Source organism: Pan troglodytes, chromosome X (assembly GCF_028858775.2).
Source record: "Pan troglodytes isolate AG18354 chromosome X, NHGRI_mPanTro3-v2.0_pri, whole genome shotgun sequence".
NCBI classification, from domain to species: domain Eukaryota; kingdom Metazoa; phylum Chordata; class Mammalia; order Primates; family Hominidae; genus Pan; species Pan troglodytes.
Window position 1 is genome coordinate 116,917,212 of NC_072421.2, and position 22,846 is coordinate 116,940,057.

The window sequence follows — 22,846 nt, forward strand, 5'->3', positions numbered from 1 at the left end:
TGTAATCCCAGCACTTTGGGAGGCCGAGGCAGGTGGATCACGAGGTCAGGAGATCGAGACCCTCCTGGCTAACACGGTGAAACCCCGTCTCTACTAAAAATGCAAAAAAATTAGCCAGGCGCGGTGGTGGGCATCTGTAGTCCCAGCTACTCTGGAGGCTGAGGCAGAAGAATGGCGTGAACCCGGGAGGCGGAGCTTGCAGTGAGCCGAGATCGCGCCACTGCACTCCAGCCTGGGTGACAGAGCAAGACTCCGTCTCAAAAAAAAAAAAAAATTAGATTGGTGAGGTGGTGGCTGCTTGTAGTCCCAGCTACTGGGGAGGCATGAGAATTGCTTGAACCTGGGAGGCAGAGGTTGCAGTGAGCTGAGATCGTGCCACTGTACTCCAGCCTGGGCAACAGAGCGAGACTCTGTCTCAAAACTAACTAAATAAATCAATAAATAATAAAAGAAAATAAAACGGCACACAGTCAAAACTCAATCTCCCTTCCACCTCTGTTCCCAAGTCTCCCCGTTTCCTTCCCCAAAGATAACCTGATTATCAGTTTTTTGGGTATCCTTCCAGAGGAATTATTTCTTTTCGGTTTCAAAGGAAGGAAAGAAGGAAGGTCAGAAGGAGGGAAGAGCGGAAAGGAGGAGAAAGCAACCCCATATAAATATTTATTGTTCTGAGTATGAAAAAAAAATATGAGGAAAAACATTCACACACACATCAAGCTCTTAACTGTGGTTACCTCAGGGCATGGGCAGGGGAACTTAACTTTCTTTAATACACTTCTGGACTATTTGTCTTGTTACAACAGGTATATACTACTTTATAATTTACAAATTTCCCAAAAAGTAAAAAATAAAAGAAAATTAGGAGAGCAGGAATCAATCAACATTAGTATAAATATAACAAGATAAATTATATATTCTAAGAAATACTAGCAAGTTAAACTAAAGTAATGTACTGAGAGATTTCAGTTGGTGAGAAGATAAACTGAAAAATGAAAGCTGGAGAATTTAAAAAACTGTTAGCATCTCCCAAGCCCTGACTGGGGCAATGAGAGGCTGCCTAGGGCTTAACTCTCAGCTGGCCACCTTTCTCCTTATATTGCAACATAACTTCTAAGATTTTTTTTTTTTACTCACTGCCTCTTCCTTTTTAGTTATCGTACATTTATTTTTAGCATAGCACCCCAATTTCACATCATGTACATTTTCCAAAGTTGGAGCTTGTTAACCTACTATGCTCTCCACAGACTTTTCAACAAGTGTGAAAAAGAGGCAATAAGGTTGGCTTGAGTCTACAAGTCACAATCCAAATACAGGATATCCTCAGAGATTTATTTATGTTTAGGATGAATATACATAAGGTACCCAATGCTAAGCAGATGAATGAGACTCTGGCTGAGTAAAATATGAACACCTGGTTAGCACATGATCATGAAAAGACAGAAGGCATCCAATATATAGTTTGGTGTTATTCATTTTATACTTCAGTGTACCTGCAGTGAAAAATATACATTTTACTTTCTTTTTTTTGAGACGGAGTCTCGCTGTCACCCAGGCTGGAGTGCAGTGGCGTGATCTCGGCTCACTGCAGGCTCCGCCCTCCAGGGTTCACGCCATTCTCCTGCCTCAGCCTCCCAAGTAGCTGGGACTACAGGCGCCCGCCACCTCGCCCGGCTAATTTTTTGTATTTTTAGTAGAGACGGGGTTTCGCCGTGTTCGCCAGGATGGTCTCGATCTCCTGACCTCGTGATCCGCCCGCCTCAGCCTCCCAAAGTGCTGGGATTACAGGCGTGAGCCACCGCGCCTGGCCATACATTTTACTTTCAAGGTTAAAATAGGCCAGGCGCGGTGGCTCATGCCTGTAATTTCAGCACTTTGGGAGGCCAAGGCAGGTGGATCATCTGAGGTCAGGAATTCGAGACCAGCCTGGCCAACATGGCGAACCCCATCTCTACTGAAAATATAAAAAAATTAGTTGGGTATGGTGGCACATGCCTGTAGCCCCAGCTACTTAGGAGGCTGAGGCAGGAGAATCGCTTGAACCTAGGAGGCAGAGGTTACAGTGAGCCAAGACCACGCCACTGCACTTCACCCTGGGCGACAGAGCGAGACTCTGTCTCAAAAAAAAAAAAAAAAACATAACTTGGCTGACCCAATCTCCATACAATGGGGTTATCACATGAAATGTTCCAGACCCAGGAACTTCCTGAAAGAGCTTTAGAATCTTGTCCCGTTATCCAACAAAGGGCTTTAGGAAGTACCAGTACCCAAATGTTTCCTTATTGTAATCCCCAAATTCCAATTCAAGCCCTTTTAAAGTCAGGGTCCTCCGGTCTTCAGAGTCATACATCTTTCTCAAGCTTCCCCCAGCCATCAAATTAGCTTACAGCAAGACAGAAGAATTCACAAAACATGAAAATAAGCATTCCCCAATTGTTGAGAGCAGAGTATGGCTTCTGCAACTAGAACAAGTTCTCACAGTCAAAACCTTGTAATGTCATACTCAAGTGAGATTGACAGTGAAAAATAAAAAAGGAGAAACCCTGCAATGCCTTTTAGAAAACGTTCCTATAGCATTGTGTGTTAGTAAATGTAAATAACTATACAAGCCTAAAAACAACTATGTACCCGGAACATCTTGCTCACACCAACAGACTGCTGACAGTTCCTTTCCTTGTAATTATTAGTGACATGGCTTTTTTAGAAAAAAAAGAGACAGAAAGAAATTCTGAAATTCTGAAATTTTTGAACTGATTAAAGAATCCTTGGATTCTGGCCAAGCCTCTCTTAGCCATTCTTTGCCTCTATTGTTCTCTTAGCTTACAGAACCACTGAAAATGTCCCTACAGGAGTTAACTCTGCAGTCCTAGTAGACATATAGTGTAGCCGTTAGTGGAAACTGACATAAAACGACCTAGATTTCAAACCGGTCTCTGCTTTGTAGGTAGCTGTGTGAGCCTGAGCAAGTCCTCTCTGTGTCTTGGTTTCCTCTCCTGTAAAAGAATACCTAATCAGAACTAACACATATAAACTGCTTACCCATACCAGTCATTGTTCATTAATCCTTACAACAACCCCTAGGAGGAAAAAATTATAATCTCTGTTTTATAAAGCAACTGACACACAGAGGTTGAGTGACTTCCCCAAGGTCCCACAGCTGGTAAGCTGCAGAGCCAAGAATCTTACACAGGTTCAAGAGTCCAGATTCAAGTCCCCACACCCACACAGCCTCTGTCAATGAGGACATACGTACTTAGGGCCGTTTTGAGGATTACATGAGAACGTCTGTAAAGCCCAGTACTTGACAAGTGCCTGAGAGATAGCAACTGTGGTTGTTAGAATTTTTACCTTCTGCACTGGGAAACCATCAAGGCTTTTTGGTTAGGCAGGAAAAAAAAAAGAGGTTGGAGGGAAGAGGAGGAGGAGGGAAGCGCCAGGGGAGGAAGACAGAGAAGCGGCACGTGAAAGGGAGAAAAGGGGCAAACCAGAGGAGAGGCAGGGAGGGGCGGCGGGGGCGCACTGAACATTTAGGAAGCAAGATGTCTAGCAGGCTGGGCCTTGAGAGAACAGTAACTGTTTCGCAACTGAAAGTCGCTACTCGAGCCTTGCCAACTGGGGAGACTATGCCCATGATATCCGCGGCCTCGGACCCCGGACCCTCCAGGCCCTCGCGCCCCACCCCCGACCAGCCTCGGGCCAGGCTAGGGCGTGGACGGGGCTTCCCGTCCCTCACGCGGGTCCGCCCCATGCCGGGCGGGGCCTGGGGCCCGCCGCCTCCGCCCGTGGCCGGAGAGCCCCAGGCCCGAGCCACGCGGTCTCCCGGGCCCGGGTCGGGGCTCGATGGCTACGTGGAGGCGGGACGGCCGACTGACAGGCGTCCAAAGGCTGCTGTGCGCTGGGCTGGCGGGGACGCTCAGCCTCAGCCTCACCGCGCCCCTGGAGCTCGCCACCGTGCTGGCCCAGGTTGGCGTCGTGCGAGGCCACGCCCGGGGACCGTGGGCCACAGGGCACCGGGTGTGGCGGGCAGAGGGGCTCCGGGCCCTGTGGAAGGGGAACGCGGTGGCGTGCCTGCGCCTCTTCCCCTGCAGCGCCGTGCAGCTCGCCGCCTACCGCAAGTAAGAGCCGGGCGGGGCCGGGGAACCGGGAGGCCGGACGGGGGTGGGGTGGGGGAGCCGCGGCCCGACGCCGCCCTGCTGCCTGGACTCGGGGCCCTGGAGTAGGGACGGCCCCCTTGTCGATCACCTGGGGACCCCTCGGGGCGGTGGGCCACCTCTATGGCCCCCAGAGTGCAGCCCCAATGCTTTTCACGTTCTCTTGGGGTTACCGCCCTGCAAGATGCAGTTTTGTGGTCCGCAGCCCTGGTCCGAGAGGCTTTCCGGATTGGACCGGGCGAGGAGGTGGAATGCAGCAAAGGATTTGGAGGAAAGGAATGAAAAGCTCTCCAGAGAGATGAGCCCTAACCATTTCCACCGTCCTCCAATTTGGAAACTTTTGCTTAGGCTGGCTTAGGAAGAGAGAGACCCTTTTAAAGGTGTTTTTGTCTGTGTGACTCAAGCCCCGAGAAGAAAGTGCTTGGTGTGGGGAAAGGACCCAATCCATCGATACGAAAAGGCCGCAGATTTTTGCCCACACATCTCCCCAACTTAAATGAAGCTTGACTTCAGGCTCCGACAGAGGCTGCAGCTTCCCCTCCCCAAGCTGAGAACGGCCCCCTCAGCCTACTGCTTCACCCCACTGGCCTCATTTATTTGGGCCTTTTCCACCTTCTCCCACATTAACAGCTGCTCCTTAGGAAAAGATCTAAAGGTATAAATGCAGCCTTAAAGCTTCCACCGAGCTCAGAGGTACCTGCATTTGAACTGGAAACCAAGCCTGAAAGAATGAATTGGTAGTGATGGCATTTCAGGAAGCAGAGATGTTTCTGTATTGGGGGGACGGTCCCTGTGTTCCTCATTCAGTGGGCACAGTGGCATCTTTGATATCGCCTTGGCTCTGAATTAGACAAACAGCCCACATTTGGGAGAGTCGGTCTTGACCGCATAGTTTAGTCTTGGCGGCTAATAGTCAAAGGATTTTGCCTTGACACTGTCACTCACCTGGGAGGCCAGAGGTGGAAGGCTCACCTGGCAGCCGACAAGCCGAACGGAATCATCCTTATTACCTAGGCCTCTAGGCCAGTACTCATTTTGCCTCTGCCTGGAAATAGAGTTCCCTTCTCTTCCTCTGCAGAGGGACTCGTGGGTGGGACCATGACATTTAGTTAAGGCCCTTTTTCCTCCCCACCTCTGCTTGCCCTCATCAACATCTGGCCTGCAGTCTGTAAACAGTTCTCCTCTGAGTCTTAATGACTCAGTTTCTTCCCCACTTCACCCTCTTCTCTACAAAGTAGTGTGGAAATCTTCCTTTGGATGGGATAAAATATGTCCAGAGGGGTGGGGGGCAGAACTTCAAAGGCTGGTTTAAGTATTGTGGCTCTTCTGCTAAGCACCTAGTATATGCACATTAGATTTTTTAAGCTCCTGCCTCCTGCCCTGTAAGGTCCATAGGACAGGAAGCATTGTGCCTGTTTTACAGATGCAGAATTGGGCTCAGAGTGATCACACCTCTTGTCAGTGACAGAGCTGAGCTCCACTACCTGGCCTTCTGACTCCAAATCTCATAGTCTTTCTGTTACATCATGCTGCCTCCCTGCATCCATTTGACACTAATTTAGTTAGGCTACATTAAGTCCCCACTGTGTGCACGATGCTGAGGACAATGTCAGGATGGAAGGGGCATGGTCCCTGTGCCCCAGGAGCTTACAGAGTAATAGAAGAGTAAGACTAATATGTCCATGACCATAACACACAAGGTAGCATGTGATTGTCATGGATAATGTGTTCTAGAAATGTACCCTTCTGATGAGCGATGAGGAGGAGAAAATGTGAAGACTTCATAGAGGAGAAAAAAATTTGAGTTTGGCATTGGGAGAATGAGTAGGAGTCTGCTGGGCAGAGATGGAGAGAAAGATACTGCAGTTGATGTCAGCAAACGCACAGAGGTGGGAAGGCAAGCAGCACAACAGGAAATCCAACCAGAAAAGCAGGTTGGAATGAGATATTAGAGGGTTGGATTAAGGGATTTGGACTTGACTTGGTATCCAAGGGTAGCTGTGGGAGGTTTTTGTGGGGGGTGGGGGGAGGTGTGTTGTGATTAAAGCAATTCAATGGAAATGATCGTCACATCGTGGCAGAGTAAGATGACTAGAGAGGAGGAAGAGTGGAGACAGCAGGGCCAGTTAGGAACCTGTTGCACTAGTCCACATAGCAGCTGAGAGCACCGGCAATAGGTGACCATGGGAGCAGAGAGGAGGAGATATGTGGGAGAACGAGAACAGAGACTTACCTGGGCTAGGTTTGCTAGGAATTTTTTTTCCCCTACAGGATTATTTTCTTTCTGAAAACTAAAAGGAAGTATTTTGGTGAATGGCAAGGCATAGTTGGAAAGCAAAGTGGTTGATTAATCGCGATGCCATCCTTCCTACATCAACATGGTACTCTTGATTCATCATTATACTGATTCATTTCTACTCTTTTCTGACCATGAATTTGCAAAACAGTTGGCTGGGGGCCTGTGATCATGGGTTTGAACAAAACATAAACATCCAGAATGTTCAGGGAATGGGGTAGTTAAGTGACTTGTCCACAAATGCAATTAATGGAAGAGCTGGAACTTGAAGCCAAGTCTTCTGGCTCCTTAGTTCAGGTCTCTGTCTACCATTGCACAGCAGAAATATCTGCTTAGTTGGATTGACGATCAAGAGTCCACTCAGTAGTCTGTTGGGAGCTAGGTTATTGTAATGGGTGGCTTTCAGATGTATCAAATAGAAGACCCCCCCGCCCCGGAACTTCACAACCGCTTGTCTATCTTCTCTAATAAACGTTAGTTTGGGTCCCTGCAGCTCTGAAATTGTTCGTAACCAACACTATTTCTTTATTGAATAAGCACTTCATGAGCTTATGTTTGGCTGCACTGGCTGCTAACCTGTTAGGTTGAAGTATTGGCAGTTCTAATTACACATATCCAGGGTGTGTGTTGTATCTGTGCTGGCTGAAAGGAAGGGGTTGCTGCAATTCACCAGTGTATCCAGTCTCACTGGAAAAAGCTTCTGTGCATGTATGTGTGGGGGTGGGAGGAAGAACAGAAAAGGGAACAGTGCCGCCCTAGCAAATCAAATGTTTAAGATGCATGGACTGAGATGACGTCATTGGCGGATTATCAGGGTTGCCTGCCCTGACTCTGAGATTCTAAGGGGAACAATTGATAGGACTTATCTCTGTATCAGATGGGAGAAGTCTGCGAAAAAAGGACTTCCTATGGTTCTTCTTTTTAATTGTGTATATTTGATATTGAGACTCTATAAAAGAAACTGATATAAAATACGGCTCCTCTTCCTAGTTCATCAAGTCATTCAGTGAATTAAGGGCCTGTTTCCTCTCCGCTTGCCACTACCAGTCATTTCCTTGTCAGAAGTGTTGAACTCCCTTAGGCTCTATGCTGAGGACTAACACAGGGTCTGATACATTGTAGACCTTCAATAAATAGTGAATTAACTATGCCCTAGAAGTGACCAAGTGGGATGGGGAATAAGAGTGGGACAAGGAAAATGAATGGTATTTCTTTGGGCATTTCAAACTCCACCTTCTAGGTGGTTCCAGCTTGCTGCAGACCGCCCCTCCAGTCAAAAATTTCTTTTTTTTTTGGAAGAAGTATTGCTCTGTCGCCCAAGTTGGAGTGCAGTGACACAATCTCGGCTCACTGCAACCTCCGCCTCCCGGGTTCAAGCGATTCTCCTGCCTCAGCCTTCCGAGTAGCTGGGATTACAGGTGCACGCCACCATGCCTGGCTAATTTTTGTATTTTCAGTAGAGACGGGGTTTCACTATGTTGACCAGGCTGGTCTCGAACTCCTGACCTCGTGATCCACCTGCCTTGGCCTTCCAAAGTGCTGGGATTACAGGCGTGAGCCACCACGCCCAGCCCCAGTCAAAAATTTCTACTTCCTCTGTTTCTCCTGTCCTTCCTGAGGTCCCCCTCCAACTTGACTGGCCAGGGTATAGAAGAGGGAGGAACGAGGAAGCGGGCAGGCAGGCAGTACAACTGAGGCAGATGGTCTGTTGGTGAATGCCACCTGTTTGAGAAAAACCTCTGTCAAACTTGGTTTTTCCTCTGCTCTCACACCACAACAACAACCCTCAACACAGAAGACTTCTGTGACCAAATGAGTGTGGGGAACCCCACACTCTGATAAATGGACACCAACTAGGTGTCCTCTGATTCAGTTCTGACACTGTCTACCTGGACATAATGTCAGACCAAGCCACAGGTTAAGGGCTTGGTCCCCAAGAATGGCCCCCAACCAGACACTAGTCACAAGTCCAGGCCTCCAGAACTTTTTTTTTTTTTTTAAGACTGAGTCTCGCTCTGTGACCCGGGCTGGAGTGCAGTGCGTGATCTCGGCTCACTGCAACCTCTGCTTCCCGGATTCAAACTATTCTGCTGCCTCAGCCTCCTGAGTAACTGGGATTACAGGCACCCGCCACCATGCCCGGCTAATTTTTGTAATTTTTTTAGTAAAGAGAAGGTTTTGCCATGTTGGCCAGGCTGGTCTCGAACTCCTGACCTCAAATGATCTGCCCGCCTCGGCCTCCCAAAGTGCTGGGATTACAGGCATGAGCCGCCATGCCTAGCCAGGCCTCCAGAACTTCTAACCAACCAGCTTCAAGTTGGGGTTCCCACGACTCCCTCTTTGGGTTCGATTAATTTGCTAGTGCGGCTCACAGAACTCAGGGAAATAGTTAATGTTTACCAGTTAACTACAGAGGATATCACAAAGGATACAGAGAAGAGATGCGCAGGGTGAGGTAAGGGGCAGGGGGCGTGGAGCTTCCATGCCCTCCCTGGACACGCCACCCTTCAGGAACCTCCACATGTTCAGCCATCCAGAAGGTTCCCAAACCCTGTCCTCTCGGGTTTTTATGGAAGATTTGTTACAGAGGCATGATTGACAACCATGTAGAAATGTGATTGGATGAAAAGCACATGATCTAAACCCAGCAAGGCCTGTCTGTTCAGACTTTTCTTGGCCTCTATGCAGTGTTCCTTTCTCTAGGGCAGAGGTATCCAATCTTTTGGTTTCCCTGGGTCACACTGGAAGAAGAAGAATTGTCGGGCCACACATAAAATACAATAACACTAACGATAGCTGATGAGCTAAAAAAAAAAAAAAAAAAAAATTGCAAAAAAATCTCATAATGTTTTAAGAAAGTTTGCAAATTGGTGTTGGGCCACATTCAAAGCCATCCCGGGCCACATGCGGCCTGTGGGCTGTGGGTTGGACAAGTTTGCTCTAGGGTATGCGGCAGGACCCTCTCTGGAATGAGGATCTTTTAACCCACAATCAGATTAGAGTCCTACCTTGGGCAGGTAAAAGGAGGGCAGGAGAAGGTCAAAGAGAGAAAGATTCTGTTTCCTGAGACCTAAAGTGCCCCAACATTATAACAAGGACTAGGGAAGTTAGGAGCCAGGAACCATGGGTGAAAACCAATGTATGTATCATAGCACCACATCACCTTTACTTCCCTGTATGTTTAAAAGTAGCTGATTAACTCAAATGACTGTTTCAGTTAATGCGGCTAAGGTAGGTTGACAAAATGAAGTCAAGACTCCTACAGCTTGAAGATGTTTTTAATCAGTGAGTGTTTACTTGAAAGCAAAAGAGCTAGCCTAGAACCCCTTAAATGGTTTCACCTGAATGCCCACTCTTATTTCTCATGCAGCAGCCCCTGGCCTATGGGCAACTGAAAGAACAGGAAATGCACCTCCTCACTGGAGGTTTGAAGGCTAAGGAACTGGGGATGCTCTCATTTTAAAAAGATAGGCCGGGCACAGTGGCTCACACCTGTAATCTCGGCACTTTGAGAGGCTGAGGCGGGCAGATCACTTGAGCCCAGGAGTTTGAGACCAGGCTAGCCAACATGGCGAAACCCTATCTCTACAAAAAAAAAAAAAAAAAATAGCCAGGCATGGTGGCGCACATCTGTAGTTTCAGCTACTCAGGAGGCTGATGTGGGAGGATCTCTTGAGCCTGGGAGGTGGATGTTGCAGTGAGCCCAGATCATGCCACTGTACTTCTGCGTGGGCGACAGAGTGAGATCCTGTCTCAAAAAAAAAAAAAAAATTTTTTTTTTTCTACCAGAGAGTGGGGCTAGGGAGAGAGGGAGAAGGATAGGGAGAGTTTGGAATCAAAGGTAAGTGAACAGAGCTGGGCTAGAATAAAAATATTTTATCTCTTTTTTTTTTTTTTAGACGAGTCTTGCTCTGTTGCCCAGGCTGGAGTGCAGTGGTGCAATCTCGGCTCACTGCAACCTCCACCTCCCTAGTTCAAGCAATTCCCCTGCCTCAGCCCTCCCGAGTAGCTGGGATTACAGGCACAGGCCACCATGCCTGGCTAATTTTTTTTGTATTTTTTAGTAGAGATGGGGTTTCACCATGTTGGCCAGACTGGTCTCAAACTTCTGACCTCAGGCGATCCGCCTGCCTCGGCCTCCCAAAGTGCCCAGTTCTGGGCCGGGTGCGGTGGCTTACATCTGTAATCCCAGCACTTTGGGAGGCCGAGCGGGGTGGATCACCTGAGGTCAGGAGTTCGAGACCAGTCTGGCCAACATGGTGAAACTCCGTCTCTACTAAAACTACAAAAATTAGCTGGGCATGGTGGCGTGTGCCTGTTGTCCCGGCTACTTGTGAGGCTGAGGCATGAGAATTGCTTGAACCTGGGGAACGGAAGTTGCAGTGAGCCGAGATCGTGCCACTGCACTCCAGCCTGGCCGACAAAGTGAGACTCTGCCTCGAAAAAAAAACGTAATTACTGAGATGCTCAAAGTTATCATTTGAAGAAATTTTGTTCCTTTTTAAGTTTCAACAGAACTGAAAGACTGCACTCCAGTTGGTATTTACCAGGTACTTCTGTGCATTTACATCCCACAGGCAAGCCAGTGTTGACAATTATGTAGATAAAAGTAGAAAATGCTTTAAGTGGGAAGGACTTGGGATAGATGTAAATTAAGAAAGTTAGGCATCTCTTATAGCCAACTAGCATCATATAAATATAGAAAAATGTAAATGTATTATTCATGAATGCTTATATAGTACTATAGTAACTTTTCACTTTGTAAAGTACTTTGAAATGCTGGAAAATATTTCAAGAACTAGTGGAGAGAACTCTAGCACAATCCATAGCTGATTCCTCTGGCCTTTCCCCCTATTTTCTCCCAGATTTGTTGTGCTGTTCACAGATGACCTGGGCCACATTTCCCAGTGGAGCTCCATCATGGCTGGGAGTCTCGCAGGCATGGTTTCCACCATTGTGACATATCCTACAGACCTCATCAAAACCCGGTTGATCATGCAGAACATACTGGAACCATCGTACAGGGGGCTCCTCCATGCTTTTTCTACTATTTACCAACAGGAAGGGTTCCTTGCCCTTTATCGAGGGGTTTCCCTCACTGTTGTAGGTAAGATGGACCTTTTCACCTTGTCCAAGAAAAGGCTATGTTCTCTGAAATTACAAATGTATTGTATACCTTTGTGAGCCACTAAATCAGTTTTACTGAGATCAAGGTTATATGGATTCAACCTACATAGAGGCAATTAGCTTCATTCTATTCCATAGCCATACACTCCACTCCTAAACTTTGGCCAGTTACATCCCCGGGAGGGGAGTAGACCAGAAAGTGGAGGTGACTCAGCAAACTGGTAAGAATGCAATTCTAACCACTCTCCATCTGACTGCAGAAGTAGTATTCAGTGTACATACACATTGATATGCCATGAGGGCAACTAGGGTAGCAACTGTGTCTTCTGGGGTCTTTGTAACCTTTGCCAGAGCTACACATTTATGGCCCAATTGCAAAATCCAGTAGACTTTTGCCCTTTATCTGAACTTGGTTGCAGCATTTGATAAGGTTGACCACCCCTTCTTCTGGAAACTTGGCTTCCAGGACCCCTCCAAGTCCTGGGTGTCTTCCCATCTCTCTGGCAGCTCTTTCTTATCTGACTTATCCGGCCCATCTGGGTCGTCTGATACTGCCAGCCCCTACATGTTGCTCTTCCCCTGGGCTCCTTCCTTAGCTTTCTTTTTACCCTCCCCTTTAGCTTGCTTCTCATCCTCCAAACCCTCCCTAGGTGGCCTCATCTATGCTAGTGGCTTAAACAAGCGTCAGTGTATTCTGTGACCCTCATTCTCTACCTCTTTAGTAACAATGGCCAACTTTTGGGGGGAAGTACTTACCATGTTCTGGGTACTGGACCAAATGCATTGCATGCGCTTTCTCATGAGGCCTTATTTTACAGATGAGGAGATAGATGCTTCAGGAAGCTAAGTGACTTGCCCAAGTCCACATAGATAGAAAGCAGGAGAAACTAGCAATAGAACTCCAGAGCCCTCTGTTAGCCCCTGACTGACACCAATTCCCAATGGTAGTATGAGTCCCTGCTGTTGGACACCTTCACCTCCATGCTCCCTAGGCACATCAAATTCAAGATTAACCCTGATGTCCTCGTTGGTCTCAAACTAGCTCTTCCTCCTGTGTTCCCTAATGAATGAGACTACCTTCCTTTCACCCTGTAGCCCAAGCCAGAAAAAAAAGCCTAGGGATCACTTCAACTTCTCCTCTCACTCCACCCCCACTTGAATCACCAAGTCCCGTCGATTTGACTCATCCTCTTTCCCACAGGTCCTTACAACTCAGACTCTCAGGGTCTCCCACAGACTCCGGCTCCTACCTGCTTCCACTCTTGGTATCTCCTGCCCCAGTCTTCCCCGTGCACCGCTGCCTGGCTGAGGTGATCTCTCCATGTGCAATTTCATCGTTTCACGGCCCTCATTTCACTGCTCTCCTTAAAAGTATTCAGCGACTCCTGAGCTACAGGAGAAAGCCCAAATTCCTTAGGACATTCTGGATCCTTCAGACCTGGCCCCTGCCAGTCTGTCCTACCTCATCTCCTGCCATACCTCCACCTGCATTCATGCTCCAGCCCTTCAGAAAAACTTGGATTTCCTGGAAATACCACTCCCTTTATACATGCTATTCCCTTTGCCTTTCCACTCTGTCAAAGTCTGATGAACTCCTATTTATTCCTCAAGACCCAGTTCAAAAGTTCTCTCTTTCATCAAGTCCCTCCTGACTCCCCCAGGCAAAATTAATCCCTTTGATCCTTGTGTACCTAATGCATTTCATATAGCCCCCCTGTTGTGGCACACATCAGGGGTGTTATACTGACTTTGCCCTGGCTGTCTGTTCTCCTCGATGATGAGCATCTCCAGAAATTAGCCCGCTCCTCTTTCGATTCCCAGCACCTGACATAGGGCCTGGCACATAACCTAAGCTTTCCAGACATTTTCTGAATGAAGGTAAATGGAAGGTTGGTGAGCCAATTAAATAAACATTACATTTTTCTAAAGATAAGCAATTTCACTTGTATTATCCCCTATTTTAAATTTCATTTTGAGGGAGAAATTTAGTCCCTCTGTAAACTAAAGATGTCTCCTAAAGGTTCTGGAAGTTTGTGAAAGTGCCACCTACTATATTACTTACTCACCATCTCAGTTCTTAGAAAGGTGAGGAAGCCACACAGTGTAGGGTGCCCACTGGGCCATGATATGACCATGTCATTCCCAAAGGTGAGGTCAGGTGACCTCCCTTACCATCGAGAGTCTCTCACTTTCCAGTTTTCATAAAATGTTTCCTTCTCAGCTAGAGATCAGTCCCTCCTGTCCTCCAAAACATAATGAGGTGCTGCCCACTGGCTTTTTTTACTTGAGTGATTTTTTTCCCCGAACATTAAAAAAAAGCTTCAAACATCTAGAAATATTAAAAGAAATCTAGAGTATACATCCATGGACCATCTAGATGCTATAATTAACATTTTGCTATTCATCCCTCCAGCCATTCATCAGTTCATTTTTATTTTATTTATTTATTTATTTATTTATTTTTTGAGACAGAATCTTGCTCTGTCACCCAGGCTGGAGTGCAGTGGTGCAATCTCGGCTCACTGCAACGTCTGCCTCCCAGGTTCAAGCGATTCTCGTGCCTCAGCCTCCCAAGTAGCTGAGATTACAGGCACGCACCTCCACGCCCAGTTACTTTTTGTATTTTTAGTAGAGATGGAGTTTCCGTTTTAGTAGAGATGGAGTTTAGTAGAGACGAGGTCAGGCTGGTCTCGAACCCCTGACTTCAAGTGATCCGCCCACCTCGGCCTCCCAAAGTGCTGGGATTACAGGCGTGAGTTACTGTGCTCAGCCAGCTCACCTTTTTTTTTTTTTTTAATGATTTCAGTGTAACTTGCAAATATCAATACACTTCACCCCTAAACCCTTCAACATGTGTGTCATTAACTAGAGTTCAATATTTGTGTATGGTTCTTTTTTTTGAGATGGAGTTTCTCTCTTGTCACCCATGCTGGGGTGCCGTGGTGCGATCTCAGCTCACTGCAACCTCTGCCTCCTGGGTTCAAGTGATTCTTCTGTCTCAGTCTCCCAAGTAGCTGGGATTACAGGTGCCCAACACCACACCCAGTTACTTTTTGTATTTTTAGTAGAGATGGGGTTTCACCATGTTGGCCAGGCTGGTCTCAAACTCCTGACCTCAGGTGATCCTCCCGCCTTGGCCTCCCAAAGTGCTGGGATTACAGGCATGAGCCACCACGCCCAGCCGTATGGTTGTTTTTTAAAGTACAATTTACATCCAGTAAAGCGGACAAACCTTTAGTGAACCATTTGATGCATTTTGACAAATGACACAACCCCTACCAAAATATAGCACATTATCGTCACTCAAGAAAGTTCCCTCATGCTCCTTGGGTTGGAGGGATTTTAGCAACCCCAGAGCCCCTCCTGTTTTCTTTCCCCAGAATCCCCCCAGGAATTTATGTTCTCAAGCCAGTGTTTTCCCAAGACAGCAGCAGCTTCTCCCTGGCCTTGTTTCGCAGGTGCTCTCCCGTTCTCTGCTGGCTCCCTTCTTGTTTACATGAACCTGGAGAAAATCTGGAACGGACCCCGAGATCAGTTCTCTCTCCCACAGAACTTTGCTAATGTCTGTCTGGCTGCTGCAGTGACCCAGACCCTCTCCTTTCCCTTTGAGACCGTGAAGAGAAAGATGCAGGTGAGGAGTTATCAGAGTGGGGTAGGGGGTGGAATGCTTTGTAGTGTTTGTGGTCGGGTAATAACAGCAAAGAACACTGACCCCAAGTGATGCCAGGTTTCCAAGGAGCTTCTGACTGCTCACAAATACTGTGCAAACCCCCACTGTGGCATTTCTGCTGCTAACCTCAGAGCTGTTGGCTTGAGCCCCGGCTGCCTCCTCATTCCCATCCTCTGTTTTTTGGTCTTTTAAGAAGCCTCCAGGCTAGGCGCGGTGATTCACGCCTGTAATCCCAGCACTTTGGGAGGGCGGAGGCGGGTGGATCACTTGAGGTCAGGAGTCCAAGACCAGCCTGGCCAACATGGTGAAACCCCGCCTCTACTAAACAAACAAAAATTAGCTGGGCGTGGTGGCAGGCGCCTGTAATCCCAGCCACTCAGAAGGCTGAGGCAGGAGGATCACTTGAACTTGAGAGGCAGAGGTTGCAGTGAGCTGAGATCGCGCCATTGCACTCCAGCCTGGGCAACACAGAAAGACTATGTCTCAAAAAAAAGAAAAAAAAAAAAAAGAAGAAAGAAAGAAAAATAAGAAAGAAAGAAAAAAAAGAAGCCTCCAGATGAGGCTTCTCTTTTCTTTCCTGACTTCCTGATTATATCACTTGTGGCTCTCCTTCCTCCAAGACCAGCAGAGAGTAGAATATGAAATGCAGCCTGCTAATGCTCCCTGTCCTTGCTGCCTCCACAGCAAGGATGCCACTCTTGGTTTCCTCACTGTGCCTTACCTCAGTGAAGCAGACTGGATAGGACCAACATAAGCTAGGAACTGTAGCTAACAAGGGTCCAGCATCCCTGACTCCCTCGCTGAGGAAGGAACTGCATTTAAAATGTGGCAGCATCAGGCCGGGCACGGTGGCTCATGCCTGTAATCCCAGCACTTTGGGAGGCCGAGGTGGGCGGATCACCTGAGGTCGGGAGTTCGAGACCAGCCTGACCAACATGGAGAAACCCTGTCTCTACTAAAAATACAAAATTAGCTGGTTGTGGTGGCACATGCCTGTAATCTCAGCTACTCGAGAGGCTAAGGCAGGAGAATCACTTGAACCCGGGAGGCAGAGGTTGCAGTGAGCCAAGATTGCACCATTGCACTCCAGCCTGGGCAACAAGAGCAAAACTCTGTCTCAAAAAAAAAAAATGAGGCGGCATCTTAGTGAGACCACTGAGGCAAAATCCTAGAATCAGAAGTTCCAAAGTGAGTAATTGACTTAGCCTAGAATAAGCCAATTTTGATCAAAGAAAAATCAGACTAGTTCAAATAAGGTTGGGTGGGTAACAGTTATATCTGTACAGTGGGGGCAGGCCCAGAATCCTAGCAGGGCTGAGGTGCTGTATCTTCTCTTAGCCCTGCTCAGGCCCTTAAAATTCAAAAATAGCTAATGCATGCTGGACTTAATACCCAGGTGATGGGTTGATAGGTGCAGCAAACCACCATGGCACATGTTCACCTACATAACAAACCTGCACATCCTGCACGTGTACCACAGAACTAAAAATAAAAATTTTTTTAAAAATTCCACTTCCATAGGCTAGGCTGTCTCCATGGCCTCTTCTGGGCAAACCCTGATTTATACAAGCAATATATTCCTGAAGAACTCTATAGAAATTAATTTGGGGTCAGCTGAATCCAAGTTTAAATGAGCAGTCCCAGCCAAGTTTGGTTTTCCCCTGTGACTCTAACTTGTCCTCGCTTGCTCAATGTCCCTCCCCGCTTTCCCTCTGTAGTAGTCCCGGCTGCCCTGGGCCATCGCTTACCTCAGCACTAAACAGCCTGAAGGTGCTTATCAAAGCTGCCACTCCACTCCCTGAAACTTCATCTGTCTGGGTTGCATTCCTTTCCTGTCCTTGTCCAAACAGATAATTGTCGCATCATTGTAATGGTAGTATAGGTGCAAAATTTTTCTATTCGTTGGTAAGAAGTCTTTGTATATTAAAGATATTAACCCTTTGTCATACATTTCACACAATTTTTCCAGTTTGACATTTGGTGGTTTTTTTTTTTTTGAGAGACAGAGTCTCACTCTGACACCCAGGCTGGAGTGCAGTGGCACAATCTCAGCTCACTGCAACCTCCTCCTCCTGGGTTTAAGCGATTCTTCTGCCTCAGCTTCCCAAGAGCTGGGACTACAGGCATGTGCCACTACACCCAGCTAATTTTTGTGTTTTTGGTAGAGATGGGGTTTCACTATATGTTGACCAGGCTGGTCTCGAACTCCTGAGCTCAAGAGATCCACCCGCCTCAGCCTCCCAAAGTGCTGGGATTACAGGCATGAGCCACTGGGCCCAGCCAACATTTGGCTTCTAGTGCTATTTATGTGTTGTTGGTGGTGGTGCTTTGTTGTACATATTTGTAGAATTTTATCTAATTATATCTATTACTTTTTTGTTTGTTTGTTTCTGACTTTGCTTTTCTGCTTAAATGTAAAGTCTGCTTAGTGCATGCTTATCTTTTTTTTTAAGTATTTCTAATTTTAAAAATAATGCACATTTGGAAGGCCAAGATGGGAGGATCACTTGAGCCCAGTAGTTTGAGACCAGCCTTAGCAACATAGCGAGACCTTGTCTCTACTAAAAATAAAAAATTACCTGGGCATGGTGGTGTGTACCTGTGGTCCCAGCTACTTGGGAGACTGAAGCAGGAGGATTACTTGGGCCCAAGAGGTCGAGGTCACAGTGAGCTATAATCCTGCCACCGCATTCCAGCCTGGGTGACAGAGAGAGACCCTGTCTCAAAGAAAAAAAAAAAGTAATGCACATATACTTTAAAATGGTTAAAATGGTTCATTTTATGTATATTTGACCACAATGAAAAAAAAGTAATACACATAAGTTGTAGAAAATTTGGGACATACAGAAAAGTGCAAAAAGGAAAATAAATTACCCATAGCCCAACACCCATGGATTATAATGATTAATAGTTTTCCTTCTATGGACCTTCATATATATACATAAACACACTCACACACATATAAAGATATATAAGGTTATTTCTTTTACAAAATTGTGTTCACACTGTATAGAAAAATTAGTATCCTTAGGCCGGGTGTGGTGGCTCACAGCTGTAATCCCAGCACTTTGGGGGGCCAGGGCGGGTGGATCACCTGAGGTCAGGAGTTTGAGACCAGCCCGGCCAACATGGCGAAACCCCGTCTCTACTAAAAAATACAAAAATTAGCTGGTCATGGTGGCACATGCCTGTAATCCCAGCTACTTGGGAGGCTGAGGTAAGAGAATCCCCTGAACCTGGGAGATGGAGGTTGCAGTGAGCCAAGATTGCACCACTGCACTCCAGCCTGGGCGACAGAGCGAGACTCCATCTCAAAAAAAAAAAAAAAATTAGTATCCTTTTTTCACTTATTATATAATGGGTATTTCCCTGGGCCATTAAGTATTTAATTATCAAATAATATTCCACCATATGGATGTGCCAAAAATATGTAACAATTTCTCCTTTTTTTAATATTTAGGCTTTTTCTAATTCTTGAGTTATACTAACATTGTAACAAAAACCTTTGCATTTTTTCATATCTGTGATGATATCCTTAGGCTATATTCCTAGAAATTGACTTATAGGTCACAAAATATGAACAATTCTAAGACTCTTCATGAAATGTGCACTCCAGAAAGGTTGTAAGTTTGTAATTCCACCAGCACTAAAGCAGTGGCTCAGCTTCTAAACTCTCAATATCATTGATATTAATTATGAATATTAATTGTCACTTTTTAAATCATTGTGAACCTAATAGCTGAAAAATAGTATCCCATCATTTTAATTTTAATTTGATTGATTATAAGCAAGGTTGCACTGGCCCTTTGTATTTCTTTGTAAGTTTTGTATTTATGTCCTTGCCCTATTTTTCTAGAATATTCAACTTTTTCTATTCATTGGTAAGAAGTCTTTATATATTAAAGATATTAACCCTTTGTCATACATTTCATATATTTTTCCCAGTTTGACATTTGCCTTCTAATGCTGTTTATGTGTTGGTGGTGGTGGTGGGTTTTTGTTTTGTTTTGTTTTTTTAGACAGGGTCTCGCTATGTCGCCCAGGCTGGAGTGCAGTAGCAGTTCAAGCATTTCTCCTGCCTCAGCCTCCCAAGTAGCTGGGATTACAGGCACCTGCCACCACGCCTGGCTAATTTTTGTATTTTTGATAGAGACACGGTTTCAGCATGTTGGCCAGGCTGGAGTGGTGATGTTTTGTTGTACATATTTTTAGAATTTTATCTAATTATATCTATTAGTATTATCTTTTGTTTCTGACTTTGCTTTTCTGCTTAAAAGGCCTATTCTATCCCATGATCCTATGACTATTCACTTATATGTTATTTAAATACTTTTTTAGTTGTGATTTTTACACTTGGCTTCTTTTTTTTTTTGAGACAGGGTCTCACTACTGCCCAGGCTGGAGTGCAGTGGTGCGATCTCAGCTCACTGTAGCCTCGACTTCCCAGGCTCAGGTGATTCTCTCACCTCAGCCTCCTGAGTAGCTGGGACTACAGGCATGCACCACCACACCCAGCTAATTTTTTTTTTTTTTTTTTTTGAGACGGAGTCAGGCTCTGTTGCCAGGCTGAAGTGCAGTTGCACCATCTCGGCTCACTGCAACCTCCATCTCCCTGGTTCAAGCAATTCTCTTGCCTCAGCCTCCTGAGTAGCTGGGACTACAGGCACGTGCCACCACACCCAGCTAATTTTTTTTTGTATTTTTAGCAGAGACGGGGTTTCACCAAGTTGGCCAGGATGGTCTCAATCTCTTGACCTCGTGATCCGCCTGCCTTGGCCTCCCAAAGTGCTGGGATTACAGGGGTGAGCCGCCCGTGCCTGGCCATCATACCCAGCTAATTTTTGTATTTTTTGTAGAGACAGAGACTTGCCATGTTGCCCAGGCTGGTATCAAACTCCTGGACTCAAGCAATCCTACCCATCTCAAACTCCCAAAGTGCTGGGATTACAGGCATGAGCCACTGTGCCCAGCCTTACACTTAACATTTTAATACATTTAGAATTTACCTGGTGTGGCAGGGTGCAGTGGCTTGTACCTGTAATCCCAGCACTTTGGGAGGCCAAGGTGGGCGGATCACCTGAGGTCAGGAGTTCGAGACCAGCCGGGCCAACGTGGTGAAACCCTGTCTCTACTAAAAATGCAAAAATTAGCCGGGTGTGGTGATGCGTGCCTGTAGTCCCAGCTACTCAGGAGGCTGAGGCAAGAGAATCACTTGAACTCAGGAGATGGAGGTTGCAGTGAGCTGAGATCATCCCATTGCACTCCAGCCTGGGCAACAGAGCAAGACTCAGTCTCAAAAAAAAAAAAAAATTTACCTGGTGCACAGGTGCCGTGACTCCTGCCTGTAATCCCAGCACTTTGGGAGTTTGAGATAGGTAGGATCACTTGAGGCTAGGAGTTCGAGACCAGCTGGCCAACATGGTGAGACCCGTCTCCATAAAAAATACAAAAATTAACTGGGCACACCTGTAACTGGTGCACACCTGTAGTCCCAGCTACTTGGGAGACTGAGGAGGGAGGATCACTTGAGCCCTGGAGGTAGAGGCTGCGGTGAGCCGTATTTGTGCCACCACACTCCAGCCTGGGTGACAGAGCAAGACCCTATCTCAAAAAAAAGAATTTTCCTGGTGCATGATGTGAAACAGTCATCTAAGTTTTTTTTTTTTAATAGTTTACCAATTGTTTAAGCACCATTTTTTGAATAATTCTTTTCTCCACTACTTTGTGCTGCAGCTTTCACCACATACTAAATGTTTATATCTATTCTAGGGTCTCTATCTTAATGACCATAACTTTAGAAAAATGCCTTTTTTTTTTTATTTTTTTGAAATGGAGTCTCGCTCTGTCGCCCATGCTGGAGTGCAGTGGCGTGATCTCAGCTCACTGTAACCTCCGCCTCCCAGGTTAAAGCGATTCTCCTGCCTCAGCCTCCCGAGTAGCTAGGACTGCAGGCATGTGCCACCACGCCCGGCTAAGTTTTTGTATTTTTAGTAGAGACAAGGTTTCACCATGTTAGCCAGGCTGGTCTCGAACTCCTGGCCTCATGATCTGCCCGCTTTGGCCTCCCAAAGTGCTGGATTACAGGCGTGAGCCACCGTCCGCGGCCAAAAAACACCTTTTAATGTCTAGTGGAATATAGCCTTCCTCATTGTTTTTCTTTTCAACATTTCCTTGATTATTTTCGGGCATTTGTTCTTCCTGATAACTTTAGAATTACCTTGTGATTATGATTGGAATTATGTAAAACCCATACACTTGGAGTAATTTATGTAAAATATTTCATCTTTTATTCAGAGACACAGTATGTCTCTCCTTTACTTTCAATCTTCTTTCTTTAGCTTGAACCAGATGAAATTACCAATATTCAACTTTGTTGACATCATTCAAACAGCAATTTCATCTGGTTCAAACCTTAGAAAAGTTGTTTTCTTCAAAGGGAAATTATGCTCTCTCTAAACAAACAAAAAAATAGTTTCTCTTAAAAAATCTGGGGAGAAGTAGGGTAGGAAAGAAGTATGATATACTGTAAGTGTTTTATTCATTTTTTTAAAATCCTGGTCCTAAGAATTTCTCACTGCCAGGGGCATCTCTCCAGCACTTTCTGCCACTTCATGCCTAGTTCAAGGCTTCGCCAGCTTAGCTTCCTCCCCATAGTGGGCCAGTCCAAAACAACCAGGGCCTTGAGCCTCAAGGGGTAGGGCTAGTCCGTGAAAAAGGGTTTCAGGCCAGGTGCGGTGGCTCACATCTGTAATCCCAGCACTTTGGGAAGCCGAGGCGGGTGGATCACCTGAGGTCAGGAGTTCAAGACCAACCTGACCAACATGATGAAACCCCATCTCTACTGAAAATACAAAAAAAAAAAAATTACCCAGGTGTGTTGGCACGTGCCTGTAGTCCCAGCTACTCAGGAGGCTGAGAGAGGAGAATCACTTAAACCTGGGAGGCGGAGGTTGCAGTGAGCTGAGATTGTGCCACCACACTCCAGCCTGGATGACAGAGCAAGACTCTGTCTCAAAAAAAAGAGAAAAGAAAAGAAAAAGGTTTCAGATGAAGTTCAATGACATCTAAATGGGACGGGGTAAGGGTCCCAGTCTTCCCCATAAACCTTAGTTTTGCTTTCTCTTCCTGAGAGCTAGAACAGTGACCTCATCTGGGAGAATCCAGCCAACACCGCATTCTACACCATCTGCATTCTATACCCCTACCACAACAACCCACTATAAACTGGGGTAAGATACACTAGAAGTGGGTATTTGGGGGTAATCCTGATCATCTTTTTCCTTATATGGGAGCCTTCCAAATAATGCATATATAGAGCATAAGAAGAAGTTTCAAATAGATGCAAAGTCATGATGGTTGTAAAAAAAAAAAAAATCCAAAGAGGTAATTGCACTGTTTTCACAAAATAGGATCAACATGTAATTATGAATAACAATATAAATGTCATCCAAAGATATAGGAAGTGAACTTTTAGGGTTTCAGTGAAAGTGTTATTTTGCAGGGGTTAATAAACATACTAATACTTTGTCCACCCTATGTTAAAAAAAAAATTCACCCCCAAGACAGAACTGCAGGCTGCTTTTAAATGCAAACATGGCATTGGGC

At 46.1% G+C, this 22,846-nt stretch overlaps 1 protein-coding gene and 1 long non-coding RNA gene across 2 annotated transcripts in view; one reads left to right on the plus strand and one right to left on the minus strand.

The window, feature by feature from the left end:
• The window catches only part of LOC129138859 (uncharacterized), a 39,054-nt gene that overhangs the window by 11,998 nt on the left and 4,210 nt on the right, over positions 1-22,846 (minus strand). The window lies entirely within an intron of this gene.
• SLC25A43 (solute carrier family 25 member 43) overlaps positions 3,726-22,846 on the plus strand; it is a 49,668-nt gene continuing 30,547 nt past the window's right edge. Inside the window, exons 1-3 of the mRNA XM_016943508.4 lie at positions 3,726-4,112; positions 11,310-11,551; positions 15,030-15,202. Coding sequence (XP_016798997.1) covers positions 3,838-4,112; positions 11,310-11,551; positions 15,030-15,202 — 690 coding nt within the window. The 5' untranslated portion in view covers positions 3,726-3,837. The remainder of the gene's footprint in view (positions 4,113-11,309; positions 11,552-15,029; positions 15,203-22,846) is intronic.